Here is a 26,609-nt window from a genome sequence, read left to right as displayed (position 1 = left end):
TGGTAGTTAGACATATTTGTTGTATTTTATCACATATAAATTCCATTGTAAAGTTTTTTTATTTCCTTTTTTAAAAAAATTTTTACATTAGCATAATCACAACTTAATGAACACTTGGACACTTGAAAGAAAATGTTATAAGATAACGAAACATGTAAATTATAATTAAAGTGACTGTTAGAATAATAGCAAAGTAATGGTGAGCACCCTTGCTTCACCAGAGACTGTTCCCAATTCAGAGCCTGAATGATCATTTAAAGACATACATCCCTCTACGTTTGTCCCTTTGATAAGTCTCTTCATCAGAACCCGGATAGAGTAAGGGAGAGGAGAACAGAGCATGGTGGAAGAAGGAAGAGGGAAAAATACAATGAGGTAAGGACAGAGAGATGAGGGTAGACTATGTCATGTAGAGCTTTGTTGACCATTACAAGGACTGGTTTTACTCAGAATGAGATGGAAATCCATTAACGTGTTCTGAACAAAGGATTGTCAAAGGGATGAACATATAGGGATCCTAGAATGTCTATCTCTAAGGATGATTCAGGCTCTGAGTTGAGAACAGACTCCAGGGGAAGAAGAGTAGAAGCAGAGAAAGTGGTGAGTTTGCTACAACAGTAATTAAGGCCCTCCAGCCACAGTGATCTCCTTGCGGTTTCCCCAAATGCCAAACAGATTCCCACTGTACTTGTTATTCTCTCTGCCTGTGGTACTTTTCCCTAAATAACTGCATACTTGCTCCTTTACCTCCTTCAGATCTCTGCTCAAATGTGATTTCTCAGTGAATACCCTCAGTGAATACCCTTCCTGTGTCTCTTCTCTAATTTGCTTTTTCTCCTTAGCAATTATGACCATCTGATCTATTGTTCGATTTACTTATTTTTCTGTCCTTGTTTGTTTCCTATCTGCCCTCACAGGAATAGATGCTTCATGAAAATAAAGATTTTCATCTCTCTCTCTCTTTTTCATGGCTGAATCTCTAGTATGAAGAATAGTGTTTAGTACATACTAGACACTCAATAGATATTTGTGAGATGAATCAAAGAATGTCATTACAAGAACTCCAAAGTATTTCTCAAGCAAAGCATAGTGTACCAAAGGATGGCAGGCATTTCCAGTTAAAATAAAGGGGGAAGGTCATGTGACATCAAAATAAACATGTTTACAACCAGTTTGGTTCACAGCTTTGAAATTCTTTATTATTTTTTAGTTGAAATATTTATGTAAATTAAAATTATTTATATAAAGTGAGAACTTATTAATATTTGTATTAAGATATTTCAAATTTGTATAATTCAAATTTATATAAAATGAAATTCTACACACGTCATCTGCTACAAGATATTCTCCTTTTAATTTTTGCTTTAAGGAGCACTTATTCCATAAAGAAATTTAAGCAAAAAAGCACACTAACAAAATGAAAACAAAAACCTCTATCTTAATAGCAGCAGTAGTGGAGAAAAAAGGAGCAAAGAAAGAAAAACAGAGCACAACAAACACTGGTAAAGGAAAAAGAAAAATACAGGCACTTTTAGATGGCAATATGCCAGAACAATACTCAAACCATGTGTATAGAGACCATTTTCTTTCAGTTAGTTTTAGAACACGTGATTTTTGCTTGGCAGATTAAATTTTTTAAGTTTGTAATTGGCACTGTCTAAAAATATACACTGCAGGATCACAGTATTTTTCCCTTCCTAATAAATTTTTTTCAAAAGAACACTGATCTCAAACTCTGCTCAGAGCTCATCTACTGTAGAATCAGTAGTGTTGCTATGGAGAAGTCAGGGAGGGCTAGTCAACACTCTCCAGCTGGTCCTATAATTTATAATCGCCTGGCATGTTGCCCCATACTACAGTCTGTCCCCTAAATTCTTATGATTTATTAGTTACATCCCATTAAGATACAAGACAGAGAATGTACAGCTATGATCTTCAAGGAATCTTCAACCCATCCACTGTGCCTAAGAAACTGGTACAGAGAAGACCAGGGAAGTGGAACAGTTTCTTATTCACAATCATGCAGACCTTAGTGCTCTTAAAATAAAAATTCCGTGTTTATATATCTGTCATACCTAGTTGGTAATGGCTCTTAAGAACATGAGGAACGTAATGAGATGAGACATCTCTTAGGAAAACCAAGGGCATTGTACAATTGTTTTTGCAGATTGCACTTCATGCCTTCAAAACCTGATTAAGTTTCACATTCTTTGTGGGCTTTCCTCAACCTCTGCAGGCAAAACTGCTTATTCCATTCACAGTGTTCCCATTGAAGTTGTTCATATGTGTTTTTAGAGCACATAGCACATCACACACAAATTTATTTAATCTGTTTATTTCACTCCTCTACTCCCAGCAAATAACACAGTGCCTGCTATGCATTAGAATTTCTATTCATATACGTGTTTAAAATGTAACATTTTAATTCACAGTGCTATATTTTAGACGCTTACATTTCTGTCACTTAAAGGAAATTTGGATTCTTATATTTTGTATTGATAAATTATTCTGTATTCAGTGTTGTCCAGTAGACACAAGAAGGCACGTTTGAATTTAATTTCATTAGCTAGAATCTGTAATGGGAGTATATAATGACTCAGAGTATGTTGTTGCCCACAACAAATGCCACACCAGGACCAGTGCTTCATACCTAGTTTGATTGCAAAAGCCATCTCCAAAGCCAATAGTCTGTTAAGGATCATGCTTTGGAACAAAACATACAGCTGACACTAGTAATGCTTAGCCATCTTGCTTCTGATTGTTTGAATTATTTTTAGATTTCTGGACTTTATGTGTGTGTACGTGTGTGGAATCCTAAGTGCTCATTCAAAATTCGACTACATTTTTCTGAAGATTTTTTTTTCTAACTCTTTTATCTATTAATATCAAGAAGATAGCAACTAATTAGTTAACTAAAGTGGCAAAACCCAAGATAGTTCATTTTCTTGGATTAATTTGGTACATTCCATAGAATGTAAATACTCCCTGTGTTTCCTGTAAGGAATGTTTGGAAAGGTATTTAGCAACCAGAAGGTGTACCTGCTGGCATATTTGTAGTCTCGGGCTGGGACTCTAGCTCCTGATTTTTGTATTCACAGATGTAGAATCAAGGCTTACCTACATTATGAGTGGCATTCCTCAGTCATTCTATCCCCTTGAAACCTTAGAAGTTGAGCTAAAACTTTCCATTGTGAAGTTATTTAGAAATTGTTAAATTGTTAGCATATTGATCTGTTTCTCTTGACATATTTAATTTGCAAAAAACTGTTTCAGTCCATAGTAAATCCTCTCACATCTTAAAAACTCACCTAAAATGCCACATTTTTCAAAAATTAGTTATAGTTTGCTTTACAGTATATGAATGTAATTATTGAGTACTTAGCATGGTGCATTTTAATACAGTTTGAGGAGGAAAGCATGAGGCTTTTTCCTGAATTGAAATTGTGACATAATATACATTGAACAAAGAGAAGGCCTGAAGTCTACTTTCATCCTCTGGAGTATAGCTAAGAGATGATGCTCAGCTGATGAAGGGGCAGTGAGACCTACGGACTTTTCTTATGAGTTTTCTTTTGTTTTTGTTTGTTTTGTTCTTTAGGGACTGGGGAGGGATCTGTTTCAGGATTTCTGCAGAACTGGAGAGGTACTAGTCAAAATGGGCTTTGGCCACTTATTTATAGGTTATTTAGATCATGTTACACATTGTTCTTTATCACCACTAAGAAGGGAAGAAGTGGTGAAATCAACAACAACTTGGATTTCAAACAGCTGGGAAAATCTCATATTTACCACTACCATTTCAAACTTGATGGTAGGAACTAGGGAAATATCAGAGAATTGGGATTATGTATGTTACCCAAAGGACAGAGATTCTGAGAGACTAAAACATTCCTTAACTTTTTGTTGAGGCTCCTTCATAGTGTTTCTTTAAATGTGAGAAACAGGGACATCCCTATGCTCACAAAGCCTGTAGCTTAGAGCTTAGGGTGGGATTAACACATCATGCCAGAAATTATTTATAATAAATGCCAAACTTAGTTATGACTCCGTGTGTGGAGATGAGCCTTGGAAACAGTTCTTAAGCACTTCAGGACTTTTTGAATTCAAAGAGAAATGTGGTAACCACCCCTGAAACCCCACTTGAAAAAAATCATTTAAATGAAAAGTTGCATGTTACAGTTTGGAAAAAAATATGATTGGTTTTGGAGAGGTTAAGTGGGAATAAATAACTATCTTCAGCTGAAAAATTGTGTGGTTTTTTTTCAATACCTAAACTAGCTAACATATTCCTTAGACATTCATTATATTACACACTTCCCTCTTTAAACGTGCCCTTTTATATGCTTTAAAATTTTTTGCTTACTATAACATTTGGGTCATATAGTTTAGTAGTAGGGGGCACTCAATAGCGTAGAAATCACCCTAATATTTAAGAAACCATGTGTCCCTTATTTGCTTCCTTATCCTTCATTTAAAAATATTAGAAAAACTGTGCTCACTCTAAAGTAATACAGAAAAAAAAAGAGGAAAATGCATAAAGAAGCTGTCTGCTCTCATCTCTTGCCTCCATTCTTCCTCAGTCCCAGGAGAGAACTTTATTACTCTTATGCTTAATCTAACACTATTTTATGAAAGATATTATATTTTAATCTCTGAATAGGAAACATGTTTTGAACATCCCTGATACCATTTTTTCACTAAATTTTAAAATAATGAGCCATTTATCTAAAAACTACAATAGAATTTGTTGCTATATTCTTATAGTACTTTTTCTTATATGTATGTTGTTTCATAGTAGTAATCATAGTACATGTGGAATGCAAATCTGTGTCTTCACTTATCACATTAAAAATCACACAGATTTTCCCAAATAACTTCTTTATTAGTCTAGGTTTAGGATACTGGACTATTAAGTCTTCAGAATCTGAGATGACTTTTCAAAACCCTGCTTAAAAACAAAACAACTTCCACAAACATCAACAACAGAAAACCTTTAGGAACCCAGGGCTATAATCCATTCCTCCTAGAGCTGCCCTAATGGGTTTCTCAAATCTGATCATACTTTTTTCTCCTTAAAACTCTTCAGTGGATCTCCAGTGCCTATGTGATAAAATCTGAATTCCTTAGAATTGCATATGAGCTACTGGTTCTTTTAACTATGTCAATCTCATTTACCCATTTGTGCTTTCATTTTAGCAGTTCCCTTGGCCTGGAATCTCTTTTTCATATATTTTGATTAGTATTGTAATCACTTCTTTGATTCAGATGAAGGATAAACTAGTCCATGAAGTCTTCCCTGACATTATTGTCTCATTGATACTTTAAAATGTATAATTTCCTCATTTTTACCATCCCGGGCCATTGCACAAACTTGTATCACACTACAGATTACACATTCGTACACATACCAGTTTCCCTGTCTGTCTGTCCTCTATACTACATATTACATGAGGATAAGGAACTTATCCTAAAGGCCTAACATAGTACCTGGTATGTCTATAGGTATTTGTTAATAATACTATTTTTAATGTGTAAATTAACTCTGCACAGTAGACCCTAAATAACTGTGTAGGGAAGGAAGAAACTATGAAAGGACACTGTCAGGTTATTGGAATTCCTCCACACTTTTTCACTGAAAATTTTGTATTTGATTTAAAAAAAGTTTTGAGCTTATGTCTTGGTAAAAGAATAATTCTGCATGGCAATAATGATTACTGTGATTTTTCACGGTAAAGAATGAATATAGAAAATGCATTAAAATTGAATTTTTAAGATGAAAAATAACAAATCCCAAATTAAATTCTTCCAGTGAAAAAAATTTAAGGCACTCTTGATCTGTAAATAACTTTAACAAGCACTAATCTGTGCTTGGATACATGAATGCAGTGTATTTAGAGAGTCTAGAAAGAGAAAGACAGTTAAGTATCACTGTTGTCTAAGAAAAGCAAAGGCAAGGGAAAAAACCTGACTTTATACAAGTAATACTAATGGTTCTCATATTTTCAGTGATGGCATAAGGAATTTAATAACTCTTTACACTCTAATTTTCACCCCCTTCTAAGAATCCAAGCACTAAGTACCTATTTGAGAAAAAGAAATCTGACAAAACATTTCTAAAGAACAAATGTGGGGACTTCCCTGGCAGTCCAGTGGCTAAGACTCCACACTTCCAACGCAATGGGCGAGGGTTCAATCCCTGGTCGGGGAACTAATGTCCCACATGCAGCATGGCGTGGCCAAAAACAAAGAAACAAAAGAGCAAATGTGTTATTAATCCTGCCAAGTCATAAAGGAATATTAGAAGTGTTCCTAAATATATTAAATCTTATTAACATATTTTACTATATTTTACAGTTTTAGATGCCCGTTTCAAAAAAATTTAATATCTCTGAAAGTAGTACGTATCTCACAATCAATGGCTACCATAGATTATTCACAACATTTTTGCTTTCTTGTAAACATATAAAATAATGATGCCTCTTACAATGAATGGTGTCTTAATTTGATGAAATACAGTAGAAATTAGATATGGAACGAAGTGCACTCAATTAGCTGATAAAGCTAAAAAATAAAGTAAGTTCACATATATGACAGAAAAAAGTAATTTATTTGACTATGGCAGTTTGAATGTCCCCACACCCTCCTATGTGAACACAATCACATATTACCATTATTTTTCCTCTGGTAATAATTTAACATATGGGAGATATATTGCTGCTTAATGCTATACCTTACTTGACTTAGCATACCATATGTTTAGGTTCGAAACTTTCTAAGTTTTTTTGAATAATACAAGTCAAGTTTATTTTAATCACTTTCACAAAACAATTTTTAAAGAACCCATGGTGACTTCCAGCATAAAAGAAGAGATTCAACTGCAATGCAAATCTTAAAAATAATTGCAAATGTCACTAGTCATAGACATTTATCAAATTTCCCAGCCAAGTTACTGAAAAACATTTTACCAATTTATCTGAAAATATATGACTGTGTGCAATAGACACTACCAGGCTTTGTTGTTGTTGTTGTTGTTGTTGTTTAATCCCAGTAATGGAGATTAATGATGCATAGGTTGGCCTGTTTTTCAGTGAGAAAATTATGAAATTCAGTGGGTATCCTTGGTCTACTGAATTCCTCATTGTAGCTATGACTCTTATCACCTGAGTCCAGTACACATATCTCTCCTACTCCAATCCAACCAAAGCCACATTCATCAAAGTATTATTTTCAACTCAGCAAAGAGTTTCATATTGGTAACTCAAATAGATTTCTTAATCTGTAGGTTTAAATTTAAAAAAATATTTTATATGAGTAGGATTTGTTTTTCACAAAATAAAGGCATCATAAATAAACAGCATGTAGACTGGAGATTGCACAGAAAATATTTATATCCTATAAAGAGCCCTAAGGGCCTATTCTCCAAAAATGTTTCCCTAACGCTCTGCTAAATTATGTATTGTTTTCATATTATTAATTCCTGTGATTTAAAGATGACCTCTCAGCATCAGAGAGAAGAGACATTATCACATGATTAATAGTGATTAACATTGATTATTTTGTAGGAAATTCATATTAACAAATTTAGGCTTTATAAGTTAGTGACATCAGTTATCAAGAACATGTATTCATTCTAGAGCAAATAATAAAAACAAGGTGCTGTGCTTATGTTAACGTAGGGAAAAGTGTCCTTTCTTCACTTCCATAAAACATTGCAAACCCTGAACTCTGAAGCAATACTTTTCTAACTCAAAATCTCCAAAAAAAATTTTATGAATGTAGCTCATTCAATCTTCTCCTCTATTCTTCATCTTCTGCAACCAACTTAGTGACATTTTCCTTTCATATACACCTCAAAAAAACATTTTTTTCCCCTACCGTACCAGATAAACAACAAAAGAAACCCTACCTCTAACTAAATGTTACACAAAGTTTTTCTCATACTGGGTCTTTTAGTTCTCAGAACCTGTCATGGGTCCCCCATAATGTTTTCAGACATGTTCCTTCTGTGTGGGATATTCTTTCTCCCAACTCACCTTCTTCCATCACCCTTAATATCCTCATTTCAGTCCTTCAGGGAAGTGTTGACTTTACTCAGAAGAACAGTCAGGGCTTCCAGTTACATGTTTTCACATACTATATGTTTATTTGAATGATTATGTAGTAAACATCTGTCCACTGGAAAGTAAGTTACATGAGGAGCTCCAACACTCTGCCTCCCATATGCAGTACAGAATAAGAATTTAATAAATATTTATCAAATGAATCAATACGCTTTTTCCAGATCAGAGCATATTATTATCTGCTTCTAGCCATTTTAAACATCTTAGTATACATTACCTGCCAAGGTACTCTGTTAAGCTTATATTTATTACGACAAATGTTTCACAGACACATATTACATTATGTGTGCAATCTGTTACAGCATGTGACTGAAACCCTAGCATTGCCCTGATGCAGTAAGTCACAGATTTGTGTTTGTTCAGTGACAGCTGAATACTGTCCATAAATGTCACTCTGGTAGGAGATGATAGCTATTTTTCAACTCAGCTTTATCACTTGAATTTTAGGACTTCCTTTACTCAAACTCCTCTTTCCTGTGTAGTTGATGGTTTTTGTCTCTTTTTTTAAAGTAACCTTACCTTCCTACAATCGAATAGCCATCCCTCTCCTCTCCTGAGGTTGTAGCTGTTGTGCTGCTAGTTCCTCTTCTCAGTTAATTTTAACTTATCTTTAGAGTATTCAGTAACAGTTTGCCAATACTCATATCTTCTCACTTTAAAATGTGCCTTGTAAAAACTTGCTGTGATAGTTATGTCATATACAATGAAAATGTTGTAGTTTGGGTATTTTTCCTGGACATTCATGAACATTGCAGCCATGACTATTTGTGAGAATTATCTCTGATACTTCCACATGACATTGTTTCACTCGTTCCTTTCACCATCACAGCCACCCAATGCTGGAAACAACCGTAAGAGTATTATTTAATATCAAGCCATTTTCTTCCTTATTTGGACCCTGAAACTGCATCCCTTGGGGACCAGAGGTGGTGCTTACATGTGGAGAAAACATCAGGTACAAAGGCTTAGAGTGTGACATTGTGGCAAAGGGCCAGTAGCTCAGGATAGGTGAATTACAAGGTCCATGGGAAAGAATGGTGGGTAATAGCTAGAAAGGCAGCAGTAACATTATAAAGGGCCTTGTTTGGCATTCTGTGGATTTGATTTGCTGATGGTGAGTATTTGTTAGGCACAAGGTACAGGATCAGATTTGCATTTGGAAAATATCATTCTTAGCTTATTACACAACAGCCTAGAAGTATGTTCATTGCTAGACTGGGGCAGAAGGTCAAACTGTGGAAAGTTAATTGTTAATTTCAACATTCAATCCTGTTCAATTCCAGCTGGCGAGCAAGACTGCTGTAGCCTAAGGGTGGAAAGAAAGCTTATACAGGGCAAATGTCAGTACTACATCGAGTGCTGGGGAGGCAGTGTTTGGTATGCTTTAAAATTAAAAGGTAAAATCAAAGATGAGATTCCATGTAAAAATTAGTTTATTAATCACCTAGCTTCTGGAGTCTGGCACTGTGGCTAAATAAGTTCCTCCATAACTTATTGTTAGTAGAAAATTTTATTTTATTAAAACTCATCAAAACATAAACTTGTGGGCTTCCTTGGTGGCGCAGTGGTTGCAAGCCCGCCTGCTGATGCAGGGGATGTGGGTTTGTGACCCGGTCCGGAAGGATCCCACATGCCGCAGTGCGGCTGGGCCCATGAGCCATGGCCGCTGAGCCTGCGTGTCCAGAGCCTGTGCTCTGCGGCGGGAGAGGTCGCAGTGGTGAGAGGCCCGCGTACCGCAAAAAAAATAAAAATAAACTTGTTCATTTTCCTGTATATATAGGTAGAACATTCTGAACAGATTTTTATCATTTTATGCTTCAAGATCTTTCCTTGATATGAGATTATCATTCTGAACATTAATAATTATGTATAATGGAATGCAGATTTATAAATTATATGTGGGATGAATGTATTCTGACCTCCAGGACATACCCCAGCCTGCACAAAATAATCCTCTTAATTTTTAATATAATGTCCTTAAATAGTGTGTGCATCAGTTAAAGTGTAAAGAAAAAAGTAAACCAACTACCAGTTTATCTGGGATGGTCTCAATTTACAACTGCTGTGTGGGATAATTATTAATAATGCCTCCTTTCATACTAAAAGAGTACTTTGATCTGGAAGAGAAATTATATGTTCACCCTCTTAACACCATAGGTGATGACTGATAAATAAATCCCAGTGTAAATCCCAACTCTGATATACACCATTTGTTCAATTTTAGCAAGAAAACTCACTTCGGTGTCTTCATCTATAAAACTGGAGAAAATAAGTTTTACCTTGTAGATTTGTGCCTTGAAGATTTGTACCTTTATGAAGAATAAATGCAGAGTTAGCTTTATGGATGTGAAACCCATGCAGTCCCACAGTGGGGGGCTTCATGCTGAGAAGGGCCATGCTTGGTTTAATGCTCTACTGATCTCTTGAAATTGTTAACATGTTTTCAACAAGTGTACTATATTTTCCTTTTGTACTGGGCCCCATAATTTATGATGAGTCCTGATTAAATGAGAAATGTGCTAATTTAATCCAAATTTTCTTCCTTAATTCTTCCGTTCTGGTTTAAATCCTGATTTTATTTCACCAAGTAGAAAATCATTTATAGTCATTTTATAATGGAAATGTCAATGGAAATATTCAATAAACAATCTATGAGAGGTATAGAAAAGTTTTATTTGAGCCAAACAGGATTATAGTCGGGGAGACAGCCTCTCAAATAACTCTGAGGAACGGCTCCAGAGAAGCATGGTTTTCAGCACAGTTTTATATCTTTTCAGAACAAAGGAAGTCAAGCAAGTTGGGAATACATCCCTTCAAGGTTTAAAACAAACAAACAAACAAACAGATCAGCATGTGTACAGCAAGTCAGTATGTCATTGGCACCTGTGAAGGGAGTCTTATTACCAAAGGAGTACCAGCATTGGCATCCCAGGAAAAGAGGCATTTAATCTTTATTTTTAACATGGGCATTCTTTGCTTCTGGTCAGTGTACACTTTTTTTTAAAATGATTAAAGCAGAGGTACAATGTTTGTCTGGTAAGCCACAAACAGGCTGTTTTAATTAGCATAAAATTCAAGTTAAATAATGTATTAGCCAGAATGATTTCCCCATACCCCAATATGTGAACATTTCTTCCATTAAAATCAACTGAAAATTAAAATATAACAAAAGCAGGTTATTGTTCATATGAAAGGAAAATTTCCTTTATATTTTACACTAAAAACCAGTGTTTATAGAACGCACTTACTACCTATTCAAATTTTGAGAACATTACAATAAATTATTAGTATATTTTGAAGTAAATTATCATTTGGCCTTTATTTGTGGGGGTGTTATATTCAGTTAAAATAATTTTAATATCATAAATAATTCTCCAAAATTAGAAAGAGTCCTCTGGCTTTTCACACCTAAGTGTCTTTCTACACCTGAATAGTCACACTGGGAACAGTATAAATATCTTAAACTATTTTTCTTTGTATACAACATGATGCCACCATTAGTACTTATACTTAAAATATTCATAATGATAGCTTTAATGTATCAAGCTCTTGTTGTATGCCAGTTTCCTGCTAAATGCTCTACATGTATTATCTACATATAATAATACACACACACATACACACACACAAACATCCCTATGAAGAGAGTATTATTATTTCCATCATAATAATAACAATATTGAGGCTTAGAGAGAATAAATAACTTGCCAAAGTCATACAGATAGAAGATAGAGCTTAATTTTGAAACCAATCTCTGAATTTTAAAGCCTGAGCTGCTAATCAGTGTTTCAGTATATTACAAGCTGGCATCTAAGTACATATTCTCAGAATTACATGATTCTATAACATAGTTTAAAACTGTCTGCATTCCCTAATAAATAATCTAACTGATAAACATATATGTGTATTCTGGATCATCTTTATGACCTGGGATCTTTTGTCTCCATGTTCCCACAAGCATGCCTAGATTCTAATAAGCTAGTGAGGAGGAAATGAGGCAGATTTAAAATGTAAATGATTCCTCTAAGATCAGGAACAAGACAAGGACGTCCACTCTTGTCACTTTTATTCAACATAGTTTTGGAAGTCCTAGCCACGGCAGTCAGAGAATAAAAAGAAATGAAAGGAATCCAAATTGGAAAATTAGAAGTAAAACTGTCACTGTTTGTAGATGACATGAAACTTACATAGAAAAATCCTAAAGATGCTACCAGAAAGTTCCTAGAGCTTATCAATGAATTTGGTAAAGTTGCAGCATACATAATTAATACACAAAAATCTCTTGCATTCTTATACACTAACAGTGAAAGATCAGAAAGAGAAATGAAGGAAACAATCCCTTTTACCATCACATCAAAAAGAGTAAAATACCTAGGAATAAACCTACCTAAGAAGACAAAAGACCTGTACTCCAAAAACTATAAGATACTGATGAAAGAAACCAGACATGACACAAACAGATGGAGAGATATACTATATTATTGGATTGAAAGAATCAATATTGTGAAAATGACTATACTACCCAAAGCAATCTACAGATTCAGTGCAATCCCTATCAAATTACCAATGGCAGTTTTCACAGAATTAGAACAAAAAAATGTACAATTTGTGTGTAAACACAAAAGACCCCAAATAGCCAAAGCAATCTTGAGAAAGAAAAATGGAGCTGGAGGAATCAGGCTCCCTGACTTCAGACTATACTACAAACCTACAGTAATCAAAATAGTGTTGTGTTGGCACAAAACCAGAAATATAGATCAATGGAACAGTATAGAAGGTCCAGAGATAAACCCACACACCTATGGTCACCTAATCTATGACAAAGGAGGCAAGAATATTCAATGGAGAAAAGACAGTCCCTTCAATAAGTGGTTCTGGGAAAACTGGACAGTTACATGTACAAAAATGAAATTAGAACACTCCCTAACACCATACACAAAAATAAACTCAGAACGGATTAAAGACCTAAATGTAAGGCAGACACTATAAAACTCTTTAAATATTATTAAAATAGGAATAATTTAAATCAATATTGGCAGTTTATGTATTTTTTGTTTTTGTTTTACCTTAAAAGGTCTTGAAAGAGCTTTATTGGGTGACACTTCATGTGACTAGTTGATTGTTAGCATCATATCATTAGTTCTTATTATTATTTTATGCTTTGTTAAAATAATATTATTATTATTGATATTATACTGACTGCTCCATCTTGATCATTTTCATTTCCTCATTAGGTTTTTTTTCTTTTGCATGATTTTTGTTAATATTTAAGTATTTAAACAGTAAAGCATTTAAAGGTAAAGAATCATTCTAAAATGAAATTGATCTCTCCCCTTTTTTTTATACTTTAAAAGAAGTAAATTATAAATTTAAACATAATAAATTAATCAGAGATCTACAAACTTAAAATACATCCTGAAAATCTTTTGCCCTCATTCTTTTCCACGCTATGCTTTCATCCAAAGGGGGAGAAATACTGAAACTACTATGTATTTCTATTTATGTACAGTGTTCTGTCCAGAGGCAGTAGTTCCTTCTTCCCATCTATTATATGAGAGGGAGTGAATCATCTACAATGTAAAGCCCTCTGTACTGTATTTTCATGTTAGGCTCTAGTTAAAATAAAATGCATTTACACTTCCATACATTACATTACTTGAAATGATAATGCTTTCTATTAAACTGTACTTCAATATTCTGTTTTACCTGCAGCTGAATGTGGTGCATCTGCAACAAGTAATGAAGGAATTCTGCTCTCTCCAAATTATCCACTCAACTATGAAAACAACCATGAATGCATTTATAGTATTCAGGTTCAAGCAGGAAAGGGAATCAATATTTCAGCCAGAACATTTCATTTAGCACAAGGAGATGTTCTTAAGGTAGGTGAACTCAGAATATTTATATTTTGATCATTTTAGTCATTAAGTATATATTAATACATATATACATGTATATGATATATATGTACATATAATCAACCATAAATTGATTCTGCCATTCATAGATTTAAATTATACATTATTTCCCATTTTCCTCTCAGTATTTTTACTGAGATAGAATGTTTTATTTCTAATGTTTATTTATAATAAGTAAATTTTGATTTTATGATACATGAATTTTTTTCATGACATAAACCCATTTATAATATTGTTTTACAAAGAAAAATACAGAATTCTTTGTAATAGAAGAAAAAAGAAAATGTCTGGTGAAAATGCCCTAAGATATTACCAATAGCTATTCACTTCCTCTAATCCAGTAATCTCTCCTATGCTTTGTAATGTAGTTTCTGAACCCAATTTGCTACATAGCTGTTTTCTTTTTTTTCAAACATCTTTATAGGAGTATAATTGCTTTATAATGGTGTGTTAGTTTCTGCTTTATAACAAAGTGAATCAGCTACACATATAAATATACATATATCCCCATTTCTCCTCCCTCTTACATCTCCCTCCCACCCTCCCTATCCCACACCTCTAGGTGGTCACAAAGCACTGAGCTGATCTCCCTGTGCTATGCTGCTGCTTCCCACTAGCTATCTATTTTACATTTGGTAGTATATATAAGTCCATGCCACTCTCTCAATTCGTCCCAGCTTACCCTTCCCCCTTCCCGTGTCCTCAAGTCCATTCTCTACATCTGTGTCTTTATTCCTGTCCTGCCCCTAGTTTCTTCAGAACCATTTTTTTGATACATGAATTTTAATGTTTCAGTAACACCAAAATAAGAACACTTTCATGCCAAATATCTTATATTCAATAAATATTATCTATGAAACATAATTAATCCATAAATGGACAATTTTTAATTTTTATTTTGATGTTAAGTAACTTATTTCTGTTGATACATAGATAATTCTTTGCATTTATGACTATGAAAAAGTTTATAATTTATGAATATATCTAACAATATCTATAAATATTGTTTTTTAAGAAAAAATATACCTTGTTGATAATAAACATTTAGGACAAAATTTGTTAATTTATTTTAAAATTTGAAATAATCAAATTTAAATATACAATTAAAGGGAGTTCCCTGGTGGCTAGTGGTCAGGACTCAATGCTTTCACTGCTGTGGCCACAGGTTCATTTCCTGGGTGGGGAACTAAGATCCTGCAAGTGGCACGGTGCTGCCAAAAGAAATTTTTTTAATGATACAATTTTAGGCAAATGAATATTTTCATACTTGCTGATCCATATTTTTCAAAGTGTTTTGATAAATACAGTCTATATTCATTATCGGAATAAAAGTAAATGCTTCTATAAAATCACATTTAAATATTTAAAAAATGATCACATACATTTTTTTCTTATTATCAAGATTTCATTAATTCAGGTAAGAAATCCAACATATTTCTGTTTTCACAAATCTTGAAAAAAATTATGATATCCCAGGTTGACTGGAGTGGGAGATTTTTATTTAAGCAGTGATTTCAAGGTTGTTGGTTATGTTCTTCTTTCAAAAAGAATATTAATTTGATGATAATTGATGGTTCTCTAACACAAACAGTTCTGTATGCTTGTAAGATTTGTATAGACATGGGAAAGATTTCCTGCAGTACACTCAGATATATACAATTTTAATATTAATTTAGAGCCATTCCCACTTTTTGTGCTTTTCCTCAATAGGCAACAGAAATTCATTGTATTATATCTTCAACTCCCAGTTCATTGTTTGGATTTTCCTGTTAAAATAAGTTTATTTGCTAAATTGGAGTCAACATTGAGATTAATGGGATGCTTGTACTTAGAATTAAGGCAGTGGTTATTTATTTATTTATTTGGCTAACTGTGGGGAAAATAATGTATCAAGGTGTAGATCAGAAATATGAGTGTAGCTACTGAACTGTATCACATAAGCAACAATAATAAACATGTATTTATAAGTTAAAAGTCAGGAAATGCTTCCGCATGCCTACCACAATCCTTCCTAAAATATTTCTCTGCTCTCAGTGATGCTTGAAATTTCTACATTACTTTTCCATACTGAATGATGTTTATTATTTGGAAAATTCATTAGGGATAACAAGTGATGTTTTTTAAAAAAATAGCCCTAATATGTTTCTCAGAGTGCTTTCTAACATATTATTTATTTGGAGTAAGGTCTATGCATTTGTGATGTGTGTTCCCTTGAGGAAGGATGGGACCTCGGTAATAAGTGACAGTGTGAGGGTATGTGATAGTGAGACACAAAGGAAAGGAGAAAAACTCAATTTAAGGCTCTTTAGTGGATTTCATTAAATAGTGATTTTTCTTTCATGAGTGAAAGGATGACAATTTATATTCCCAGAATTTTTTAAAAATTATATCTATCCTAGAATAAATATATGTTTTCCAAACTTGAAAAGATTATATGCTAAAATTAACCTGGAAACACACCAATTCGATTCTCTTTCTACTGATAGTCTAACCTGGGATTTATTCTAAATTATCACTTTTTTTTTTTTTTTGCGGTATGCGGGCCTCTCACTGTTGTGGCCTCTCCCGTTGCGGAGCACAGGCTCCGGACACGCAGGCCCAGCGGCCATGGCTCATGGGCTTAGTTGCTCCGCGGCATGTGGGATCTTCCCAGACCAGGGCACGAACCCGTGTCTCCTGCATCGGCAGGCGGATTCTCAACCACTGCGCCACCAGGGAAGCCCTAAATTATCACTTTAAAAGAACTTCAGTAAGCCATACTACAGAGCTGGTTTGGGATGGGCTTTTAAACACTGTCTGTCTTCATGGTCTCTCCACTAGTGTAAGATGTAAAATGCTTGTATGTTATTCTTCTCATTAATTCCATGGGCGACTATTAGGTTAAAGATATCTTCTGACACAGGCACAGTTAGGCATGCACAAACAGACAGTGTACTCTGCAAAGGACAAATGATTACTTCTCAAAGACTGTTAAGCCCAGAGTCCTCTCAGGATGGAAGGTCATTTGCCTAACTGCAGACTAATCCATGAGAGCCCACCCTCATCCCCAGCACTTTGCAATATTAAACCGAGCAGAGTCAGTTCTCTTTCTCCATTCCAACTAAGACATAAGAAGAAATAAGAAAAACAAATAGCCCATTATGGAACTCTCTGTCCCTTGGCTGAGAGATTTAAAAGCATTGTTTTTCTTTATGTGGTAGGATAGGCTACGTTCTTTGGAATGACATTCTCTTGTAATCTTTACATGGGTATAAGGCTTGGAAGAAGGTTTGTTTTCTTCTGGTTTCACTTACTATATAACATCACTGTATTGGATTCTGATAAAAACAAAACAGCAACAACAATAAAAAACAATGCATGTTATTTATCTATATGTATACACACACAAAAACAACTTTCCTTTCTAATAGCTCATCATATAGGATGATGCTTGTTTACTCACTCACCCACTCTCTCCCTCCCTCCTCCTTCTTTTTATAAACACCTTAGCTATTTATAACCACACTAGCAAAGTTTCAGTAGATCTGGGGAAAGTTGGTTCCGTTGGTTTGCACCTGGGATTAAGGAATTTTATAAAGCTCTCCAGATTATGTGATGACCAGCAGGTTTGGGAATTATGAATATATCTTTCCTTGGTTCTGTTACTTTCAATGGGCAAGAATATTGAACTTCCTGATCCCTCACTCAAAATATGTAACTTAATTAATTCTTTTAATTAACATTTATAGATGGTGTTTATTATATGTAGGCTCTAAACTGTCAATAATGAATAGCTCTCCTTGTCAGCTGGATAGGAAAAAAACTGAATACCAATTAGAAATACTATTTATGTTTTTGTTGTCGCTGTGTTTGTTTTTATTTTCAGAAAAAGACTAAGCGCTATGTTTAGATAAAGAAATGTAGCAGGGAAATAATTCAAGACAATCTTTATACCACAGTCAGCATTGTGAAGTTTAAAGACTTATTTCTTATGCAAAATGTAGACTAAATGGATTATTATGGAGAAGAGCCAGTAAAATATCCCACAATTGGTTTTGAGAGTCCAAAAGAAAGGGTTAGGAGATGTATATCATATTTATGAAAAAACTAGATAGTTGAAGGACTTAATAACCTTCTTTTAGAAATATTATAAGGTTATTAATGTGTTGCTATTGTTGTTTTCTAAGACGCATTATTTGTAAGCTCTTTCATAACCTATTTGTGAATTTTTGGCAGTACCACTTGCGAGAGCCTATTGTTAAAATCTCAGTACTTCTGTGAGCTGGTTGTTAAACGTAGCCATTATTAAAAATTAAATTGTTACAATTGGATTACAATTAAATTAAAAAACAAAGGTAATAAATGCAACTTTTCATTTCCTAATTATTTACTACTTTAAGTATTATCGGTGCTTTGGGGGTTGGTTATATATATACTGTATCTGGGGGGTGGAAATACTGTGTCAGGTTGTCCAGCTCTTCCCAACTCTGTATTCAACAGTGTCACATTGATAACTTGATATTAGCCATAGTAAGTGTTTACACTGCAGAAATTGGCAAATACTACAAACCCTGACTTGATTGACTGCTTTGCTCATTGCCAGTACATAAGTAGAAATGGGTTGTATCTGTAGCCATTATATTATGAATAGCACAAAAAATTGAGAAAATATCTTTTCTAGTATTTGAAAACTATTATTCAGTTTAGCAAAGAAGTTGCTCATATCATTTACAAACCAGTGACATTCTGATATAACATCGTTTTTGATGTTTCATTTTCATCTTACTTGTTGACAAAAAAATCAAGCAATAGGGCTTCCCTGGTGGTGCAGTGGTTAAGAATCCGCCTGCCAATGCAGGGGACACGGATTCGAGCCCTGGTCCGGGAAGATCCCACATGCCGCGGAGCAACTAAGCCCGTGCGCCGTAACTACTGAGCCTGTGCTCTAGAGCCCACGAGCTGCAAATACTGAGCCCGCGTGACACAACTGCTGAAGCCTGAGTGCCTAGAGTCCATGCTTTGCAACAAGAGAAGCCACCGCAATGAGAAGCCTGCACACCTCAAAGAAGAGTAGCCCCCACTCACCGCAACTAGAGGAGGCCTGCATGCAGCAACAAAGACCCAATACTGTCAAAAATAAATAAATAAAAATAATTTTTTTTTAAAAATCAAGCAATGTTCATTTAAGAACAACATTTGTCTGTAAGTTGCAGCTACAAAAGTTTGGCAAAAAATACTGAAAGCACTCTCTAAGCAATTAGCTCTATGGAATTTACAATAATGAGTATTGTATATTTCATTCCTGTGTATAAATAGCATGCTACACATTCCTTAAATCAGTGATTCACAAATGACAGTCTGTGAGCCAAATCAGACTGACACCTCTTTCTGTAAATACAGTTTTAATAGGAGAAAGCCGTGTTTATTCATTCACATATTGTCTACAGCTGCTTCTGTACTAGAAAGGCAGTATTGAGTAGTTGCCACAGAGATGTTAACAGCCTAAACTATTTACTATCTAAACCTTTTCAGAAAAAGTCTGTCAATCTCTCTTTATTTGAATAAAATTTACTTAAAAATCATGTATATGGGTATGTACATTCACCAGTTTGGTTTGTTTGAGAGCTGGGTTTTAAATATTTTCTAGCACACCAGTGATCTCATAAGTCTACCACATGTATCTACTAACTCTGCTTGTTGTTCACTGGTAATCCTCTGTTATTTCTCCCTTCAAAAGCACTCTGTAAATATCCATTTGTATAGCATGCTATGATAGGCCTCATAAAACCCTTCCTTTTCTCCCCTACTGAGGATCACAGAAGTGAAATGATGTGTGACATTCCAGTCAGCTTTGATGGTAGAGCTGGGACCACAAGGCTAAGGCCCCTGAAAACGTGACCCCTCATTGCATTCCCAACTCCCTCCCTGATACATACTAACTCTTATAATTGAGTACATATAGCTATTGTAAAGACAAATATTTGAGTACAAACAAATGTTTTCTTCTCTGTTACATTCATCTTTGGAGCGAACATAATAAGATTTAAAATACTGTCCTTTTTAACAATTGTAAAAATTATTTTTTCTTTTTCATTCAAAATTTGAACTCTAACTCAACTTATTAGAAAAAATTATTTAAATTCCAAATCAACCTATAAAACAAATGGCCAAAATGAAAATTCTAGTATTCATGAGCAGGAATGATTTGAAGGTTTGTATGATTATACTCACATGCATGTGTAATTTCTCTTTTTATTTTACTTTTTTATGTACTTTTTGCTCTTGGGTTCAGATAATATCTTATTTGCTAAATTCACTAGAGAAATGACTGGGAATATACTTTCTAATCATACATTTATTATGTCATTAACAACAACAACAGTTTTAAGTGTCCATAAGCAGTTCATCGTAATAGGGTTTAACCTTCCAGATGTAGGAGGGTCTGTACACCATAACTAATTTCAGGCCCTGATCCATTACAAAAGGTTTGATAATTGAAACATGGCAGTATTAAGTTCTAGTCTGTTCTAGTGTAGGACTACCAAATTAATTGCAGCCTTATAACAAATTAGAGTCTTATCAAAGAGCTTCATTAATGTTATAAAAGCCCTCAATGCCTTTCACAATATTAATTTTTAAGAAAACTTGAAATTCTACATTTGACATAAAAGTAAGTCTTCATTATCTGAATTAGGCTCTAAGTAACTAAGAGTATGTCTATTGTGAGCACCAGAGTCCTCTCCCTTCCAATTAAAAAGCATACTATTGCAATTAGCTTAGTCTTTTTTAGCTTTCTAAATTTCTGAAAAATAAAAATAGATATTAAGACATATATCAAAAATAATAATATATTTTAGAAAAAGGAAAATAGGCTCAAATAAATAAAAACATACTTAAAGATCCTGATTTTAAGTAGAAAAGCAATGAGAAATAATCTCAAAATTTCTATGTGGTTCTGATCAGACCCAATATAATCACTCTGTACTGTAAATTTATTTTTAAATGAAAGGCACATTTTGTTTTATTTTCTTATTTGTATGATTGCATTCATGTCTACTTCAAATGTAATTTGTCTTTGGCTACACTGTTTTGTCCTTCCTTGTTGCCTTTATGTGCCCATCTATATTTGAATACATTTAAAGTATTTTATTTACAAGTTAAACAGCATGGACTTGATCATAGCTATAAAACTCTTCTCTTTTTAAAGCCTTCCTAATTAACACTTGCTTTTCATTTTGATTTAACAATTTTATACATGCGTCCAATATTTCGTAGCTGAATGATCACACTTCATTTTACTTTGATAATTATAGTGGTCCTTCTACATTATTTGTTTCCCACCATCTGACTTTACATTGTTAAATAAATTGTAGTTAATTTTGATGCTGAATTAGATCCTCCCAGCTGAGCTTAAGATAATTGTTTTCATTTGAAACTATTATCTCCTTTTTCATATCTGCTTCTCCAATGATTATTTTAAAAATTAGTTCTTAAAGAAAGTTTCTTTTGAAAAAGAAAAAAGTATGCTTTTATCTTGAAAAATAGAAAAATTCAATACAAATATCTATCTATTGTGGCAGACAATATTGTTGTTTTTTTTTAATTTCCAGGTTAAGAAGGAACTAAATATGTGCTGAATTATCTTGTTACTTTTTTCATTATTATACATAGGAATGATTTTTATATATGGAGTAAAATAATGGTTTCTGCTATCATTAAACTTTTTTTTCATTCCCGCTGAGAATTTGGGGAAAAAAAGTTAGGGGAGACCTTTTTTAAAAATTAAAAATAAATTTAAATTCCTATTTACTCAATTGCAACAATTAGTTATTTAGTTTATATTTCCCGTTTATTTGGCTGTTTTTGACAAGCTGAAAGTTCTTAAAATGTATCCATACCTGAAAGCAGAACTAGTTGAATCCAAGAAAAAATTATTTATATTTAACATACAAATGAAATTGTATGTCGGTCAGCAGTAAGAGAAATAAAAGGAAAATATTCTATAGGGTTACCTTGACAGTGTTAACCACAAATAACATTCACTGGAGGGCTTCCCTGGTGGCACAGTGGTTGAGAGTCCGCCTGCTGATGCAGGGAACACGAGTTCGTGCCCCGGTCCGGGAGGATCCTACAGGCTGCGGAGCGGCTGGGCCCGTGAGCCATGGCTGCTGAGCCTGCGCGTCCGGAGCCTGTGCTCCGCAACGGGAGAGGCCGCAACAGTGAGAGGCCCATGGCCCGCGTACCGCAAAAAAAAAAAAAAAAAAAATCCACTGGATCACTTGGTTACATGGTTTGACAGTGAATGTGTAGCTCCAACCACAGGATTTATAAACTAAAGCATATATAGAGTTATACACATAACTGTATTCAGAAGCAGATTTCCGAGCATATTGAACATTTGAAACATAGACACAAAGGTTGTGTTTTCTGACACACAATGTTTCCTTGTCTTTGAATTATTGCTGATGGCTACTATTGTTAAGAAATGAAAAGCTGACTCCTATGTAATGAAACAAAAAAAAAATTCCTGAGCTAACAAACCTCAACATTTGGTTCAGCTTTGTTGAAGACAAATTCTTGCTGATAACTAAAACAGTGATGAATTTGTATGATAAATTAGATTCCACAAGGGGTTCCTGGTACTCCCATATAATTTTAGGAAATTAGTCCATACAGCCCTTTATCTAGTAGTCAAATACTCTTTTAACAGTCAACACATTCTTTAAAAAAATTGACAGAAAGACCTTTTAAAACAAAGAGGGAGACCAGTAAGGTGTTCGCTGTTAGGAATTCAGTGAGCATGTTGGATTGATTTTACAACTCACTTCCTCTCTTTCTTATTTCCACTCCCTCTCAGTGGTAATAAAATAACAAGTAAATAAACTGGTGGAGCCTGGAGGGTGCATATGAAGCTATAGATTCCCTCAGGCACAAAGGGAGAGAGCAGGAAACCCTGGACACTGGAGACTTCAGAAAGTCTGTGCAGAAAAGTTATAGAGTAAGGTTGTTAGGAAAGGATACTAGGGGCTCTGAACAAAAGCTACATTTGTATAGCATGTTAAAATAAAAGCATTGTTGTCTTTACAACATCTAAAACCTGTATCAATAATAAGGAAACATAAAACTATAACTACCTAAAGATAAATAAACACATAGTTAATAGAATTCAGGAGCCAGAAGTAAGAAAGACCAAGTTAAATGCATAAAACAAATGAGATATCTTAAGATAAAGCAATTTGAGTACCAAAAACAGAGAATGGGGGAGGGAAGAAGAGGGAGAGAGAGACAGACTGACTTTCTAGAACTTGACCAATGATTTAAAAATTTAAGATTTAAATAGAAGACCCAAAAAAGAGATTAGTTACTGCTGAAAATCTAATTGTTAGTGTGGAAGATCTGGTGGAAGATAAGCCATAATACAGAGGAAAGATAAATTTCAGAAGAAAACAATGTAAAACAATTGCAACACAGTTTTGGAGACTGAATATGTAAATAATAGGCATTCAAGGTGGAAAATAAAATAATAAAATTCACAAGGAATAATTAAATAAGCAAAAACTCAAGAAGAATATGTCCTTGAATTGAAGAATACCTTGAATCTGTAGAAAGCAAAGGCTCATTATTTTATTTGAATAATCCAGATTTTGAAATATAGTAAAGTATTTCCAGTTCACTTTGTTAAATTAACTTAAACTTAACACTAAACCCTGTAAAGATAATTTGATAAAAAGACAAAAAGTTATACATCAGTTTTTATTTACAAATTGTAGAAAACATTCTAAATAGATGATCAAGTTAAATCCAACAATTTAGCACAAGAAAAATATATCATGTAAATTAATATAATAATAATAATAGTTCCATCATGTACCACCTAAATATCATCTCCTAGGTGACATGAATATAATGAATACCACTTTGGGGGAACATTGGTGCTATGACAAGATCACCGGATTAGGAGATTAGTGACGTACTCTTTACTCTTATGACAGAAGTAAGGCAATTTCAGGCAAGAGACAAGTAACTCTCAGAAGTATTTCTCCATTGTTTCTATTCATTATAATTCACAGAAGGAGCCCCAAGCTCCAACTTCATGAAACTAAGTACTGTGGAATGAGATTTGTCAGAGTTGGTCTTTGTAGAACCACAAATCATCATAATATCCAAGATTTTATGAACTCTAAGAACCAATTTTCACACCTTTGAGGGTAATAACTACCACATTAAAAATGTGTGCCTTAAAGGAAAAAGAATAGTAATATGCATTGTTGGCAAACCCTCAGTTTAATTACTGTACACTTTTTGGAAAATAATCTGACAATACATGAACATTTTAGCCCCCAAATTCAATATATTGAAAACTTTCTTACTGAAATACAAGTACGAAAAAAGAAATATGAAATAACATCTAAAGAGTGTTTATTTCAGCATTACTTTTAGTGGCAAAAAACTTTAGTTTATTAATATATGGAATGGTAGGGCAAGTTGTGGTAGTGCCATTGAATGAAATATTACACAGCTCTCAAAAGGAAGAATCTCTATCCACTGACCTGAAGAAATGTCCATAATGCCTTGATAAAATAAAAGCAAATTAGAGGGCAATGAGAAGCTACACCTTCCAAAGAATGGGAATGAGGTAGGGAGCTTTGGGAACATACCAGTTTTGCTTTGTATACTTTTGCCTTGTTAAATCAGCTTTTAAATGCATTTAGTACTATTTTAACATTTTTAAAGTGTCAGATACGAAATAAAGGACATGGGTAAATTCAAGGTGCAAAAGAAGCAAGTGCATTTTATATTAATCATATTATTAGAAAAGCAGGTGTTTGGTGCCCTTGAGCAAGTTTAGAAAAACAACCAACCAACCAACCAATCTTAGAAACCAAACTTTCTATAGGTATTCTCAATTTTAAATTGTCTGCCATTAGAAGCATTGTTTTTATAAGAACAAAAACTTTATAACATTATTTTGAGTTCTACTTAGTGTCTGCTGAGCTTGGAATATTAAAATTACCCATGTGGAGTCTAACTTTCTTACCCTGATATTTGTAGGAATTAATATATGCAGCTGTTCTTGGGAAACAGGTAGTGACATGATTTACGAAGAGTGTAATAATTTCATTTTCTTCACAGATATAAATACATGCTCTGAATTGGTTATTACTGGCAAATTTACATTTTAATTGTAAATATATTTTTGCAGATTTATGATGGAAAAGATAAAACAACTCATCTACTAGGTGCTTTTACTGGCGCATCTATGAGAGGACTGACCCTTAGTAGTACTTCAAACCAGCTCTGGCTAGAATTTAATTCTGATTCTGAAGGGACAGATGAAGGCTTTCAACTTGTGTATACCAGTAAGTATTTTGGAAGAAAAAAAAAAGGCCAAACACTGATGCTAAATATTTATTAGATAATTGCAGTACACCAGGTGAAGTAATATTCAACATTTGATTATCAATTTGCTGTCTACAACTCCCTTCTATGTATATAATTTTATTTGAACCTAACTTTAAAAATTATAGGTATTCTGTTACTATTTTACAGTTGAAACAGCTAAGATTCAGAAAGTTTAAGTAATTTGTGACTTTGAACTTATTTATATATTTTAAAATAGCACTATGCTTCACGTGAAATATTTAAGAAGTACAATTAAACTTTTTAATAAATGGGAATCCAATGTTTGAGCTCCTACCTGTAATTGCAAAATATATGCAATACCTGTGTAATAGTTATAGTTGGTCACCCTTAATGATAATTGGTTGGTTTCAAATGATTTTACACTGAAGAGTAGCTAAGATTTTTTATTTTGCTTTTGTGTTAAATTGCCTTGTTAAAAATAAACTTATATAGAACTATTGTATTATACTCAAGTCAGCTTTATGACATTTAAACAGGTAGAAGCTCAAAGACTGAGAATCATTGAGAGCCATAGGTAGGGGGTTACATCAATTATTATATGAACAAAATGAATTTATTTTACCTGTATCATAATTTAAGAAATAGACTAATTACACCAATGAACATTAAGTCGTATTCAAATAATAACATTTATTACGTTTCTGATCTGTGTAAGAACTGTTCTAGGAAAGTAAAGTGCATGAAAAACTGGTGATTCCTGGTTGTGTGTTTAATAAATTTACAATTTACCAGATCAAGTCAGTTTTTTGGAAGTTCAGAATATTCGTGTAATATAGCAAAATAAATTAAGTAACAGTATTCAGAAATCTTTACTGTTAGAATATTTGAGAGAATTGAATGAATTCCATAAATTTTCTCAAGAAGTCAAATGAATGAAAGCTATTACAGAAATGGGGAAATTGAAATGGTTACAGCATCAAAGATATTCATGGGATCCTAAAGGGAATCTGAATCAAATTACTGTTTGTGAAAATGCTCTTTCTTAATGATGTAAGTAGGAGACAGGGGACATAATACTGAGATATTATTCTTGCTCCTTGTTTATTTAAAAGTTTTTCCCTACTTGTGCTAGAATTGTTACATCATTAACACAACAGCAATTAACAAAATGATGTTGAATACATATTTTTAAATCCTGAGAACTCTTGTGTATAATGTGATTTCTTAT

General features: G+C 33.7%; 1 protein-coding gene across 7 annotated transcripts in view; it reads left to right on the top strand.

Moving 5' to 3' along the window:
• CSMD3 (CUB and Sushi multiple domains 3) overlaps positions 1-26,609 on the top strand; it is a 1,102,347-nt gene that overhangs the window by 763,055 nt on the left and 312,683 nt on the right. For all 7 annotated transcript variants that reach the window (XM_059042775.2, XM_067017123.1, XM_067017122.1 and 4 more), the window contains 2 exons: positions 13,833-14,002; positions 25,221-25,377. In XM_059042775.2, coding sequence (XP_058898758.1) covers positions 13,833-14,002; positions 25,221-25,377 — 327 coding nt within the window. The remainder of the gene's footprint in view (positions 1-13,832; positions 14,003-25,220; positions 25,378-26,609) is intronic.

This window comes from Kogia breviceps, chromosome 17 (assembly GCF_026419965.1).
Source record: "Kogia breviceps isolate mKogBre1 chromosome 17, mKogBre1 haplotype 1, whole genome shotgun sequence".
Taxonomy (NCBI): domain Eukaryota; kingdom Metazoa; phylum Chordata; class Mammalia; order Artiodactyla; family Physeteridae; genus Kogia; species Kogia breviceps.
Note: the sequence above shows the minus strand (reverse complement) of the source record. Positions and strands in the feature narration are given on the sequence as shown.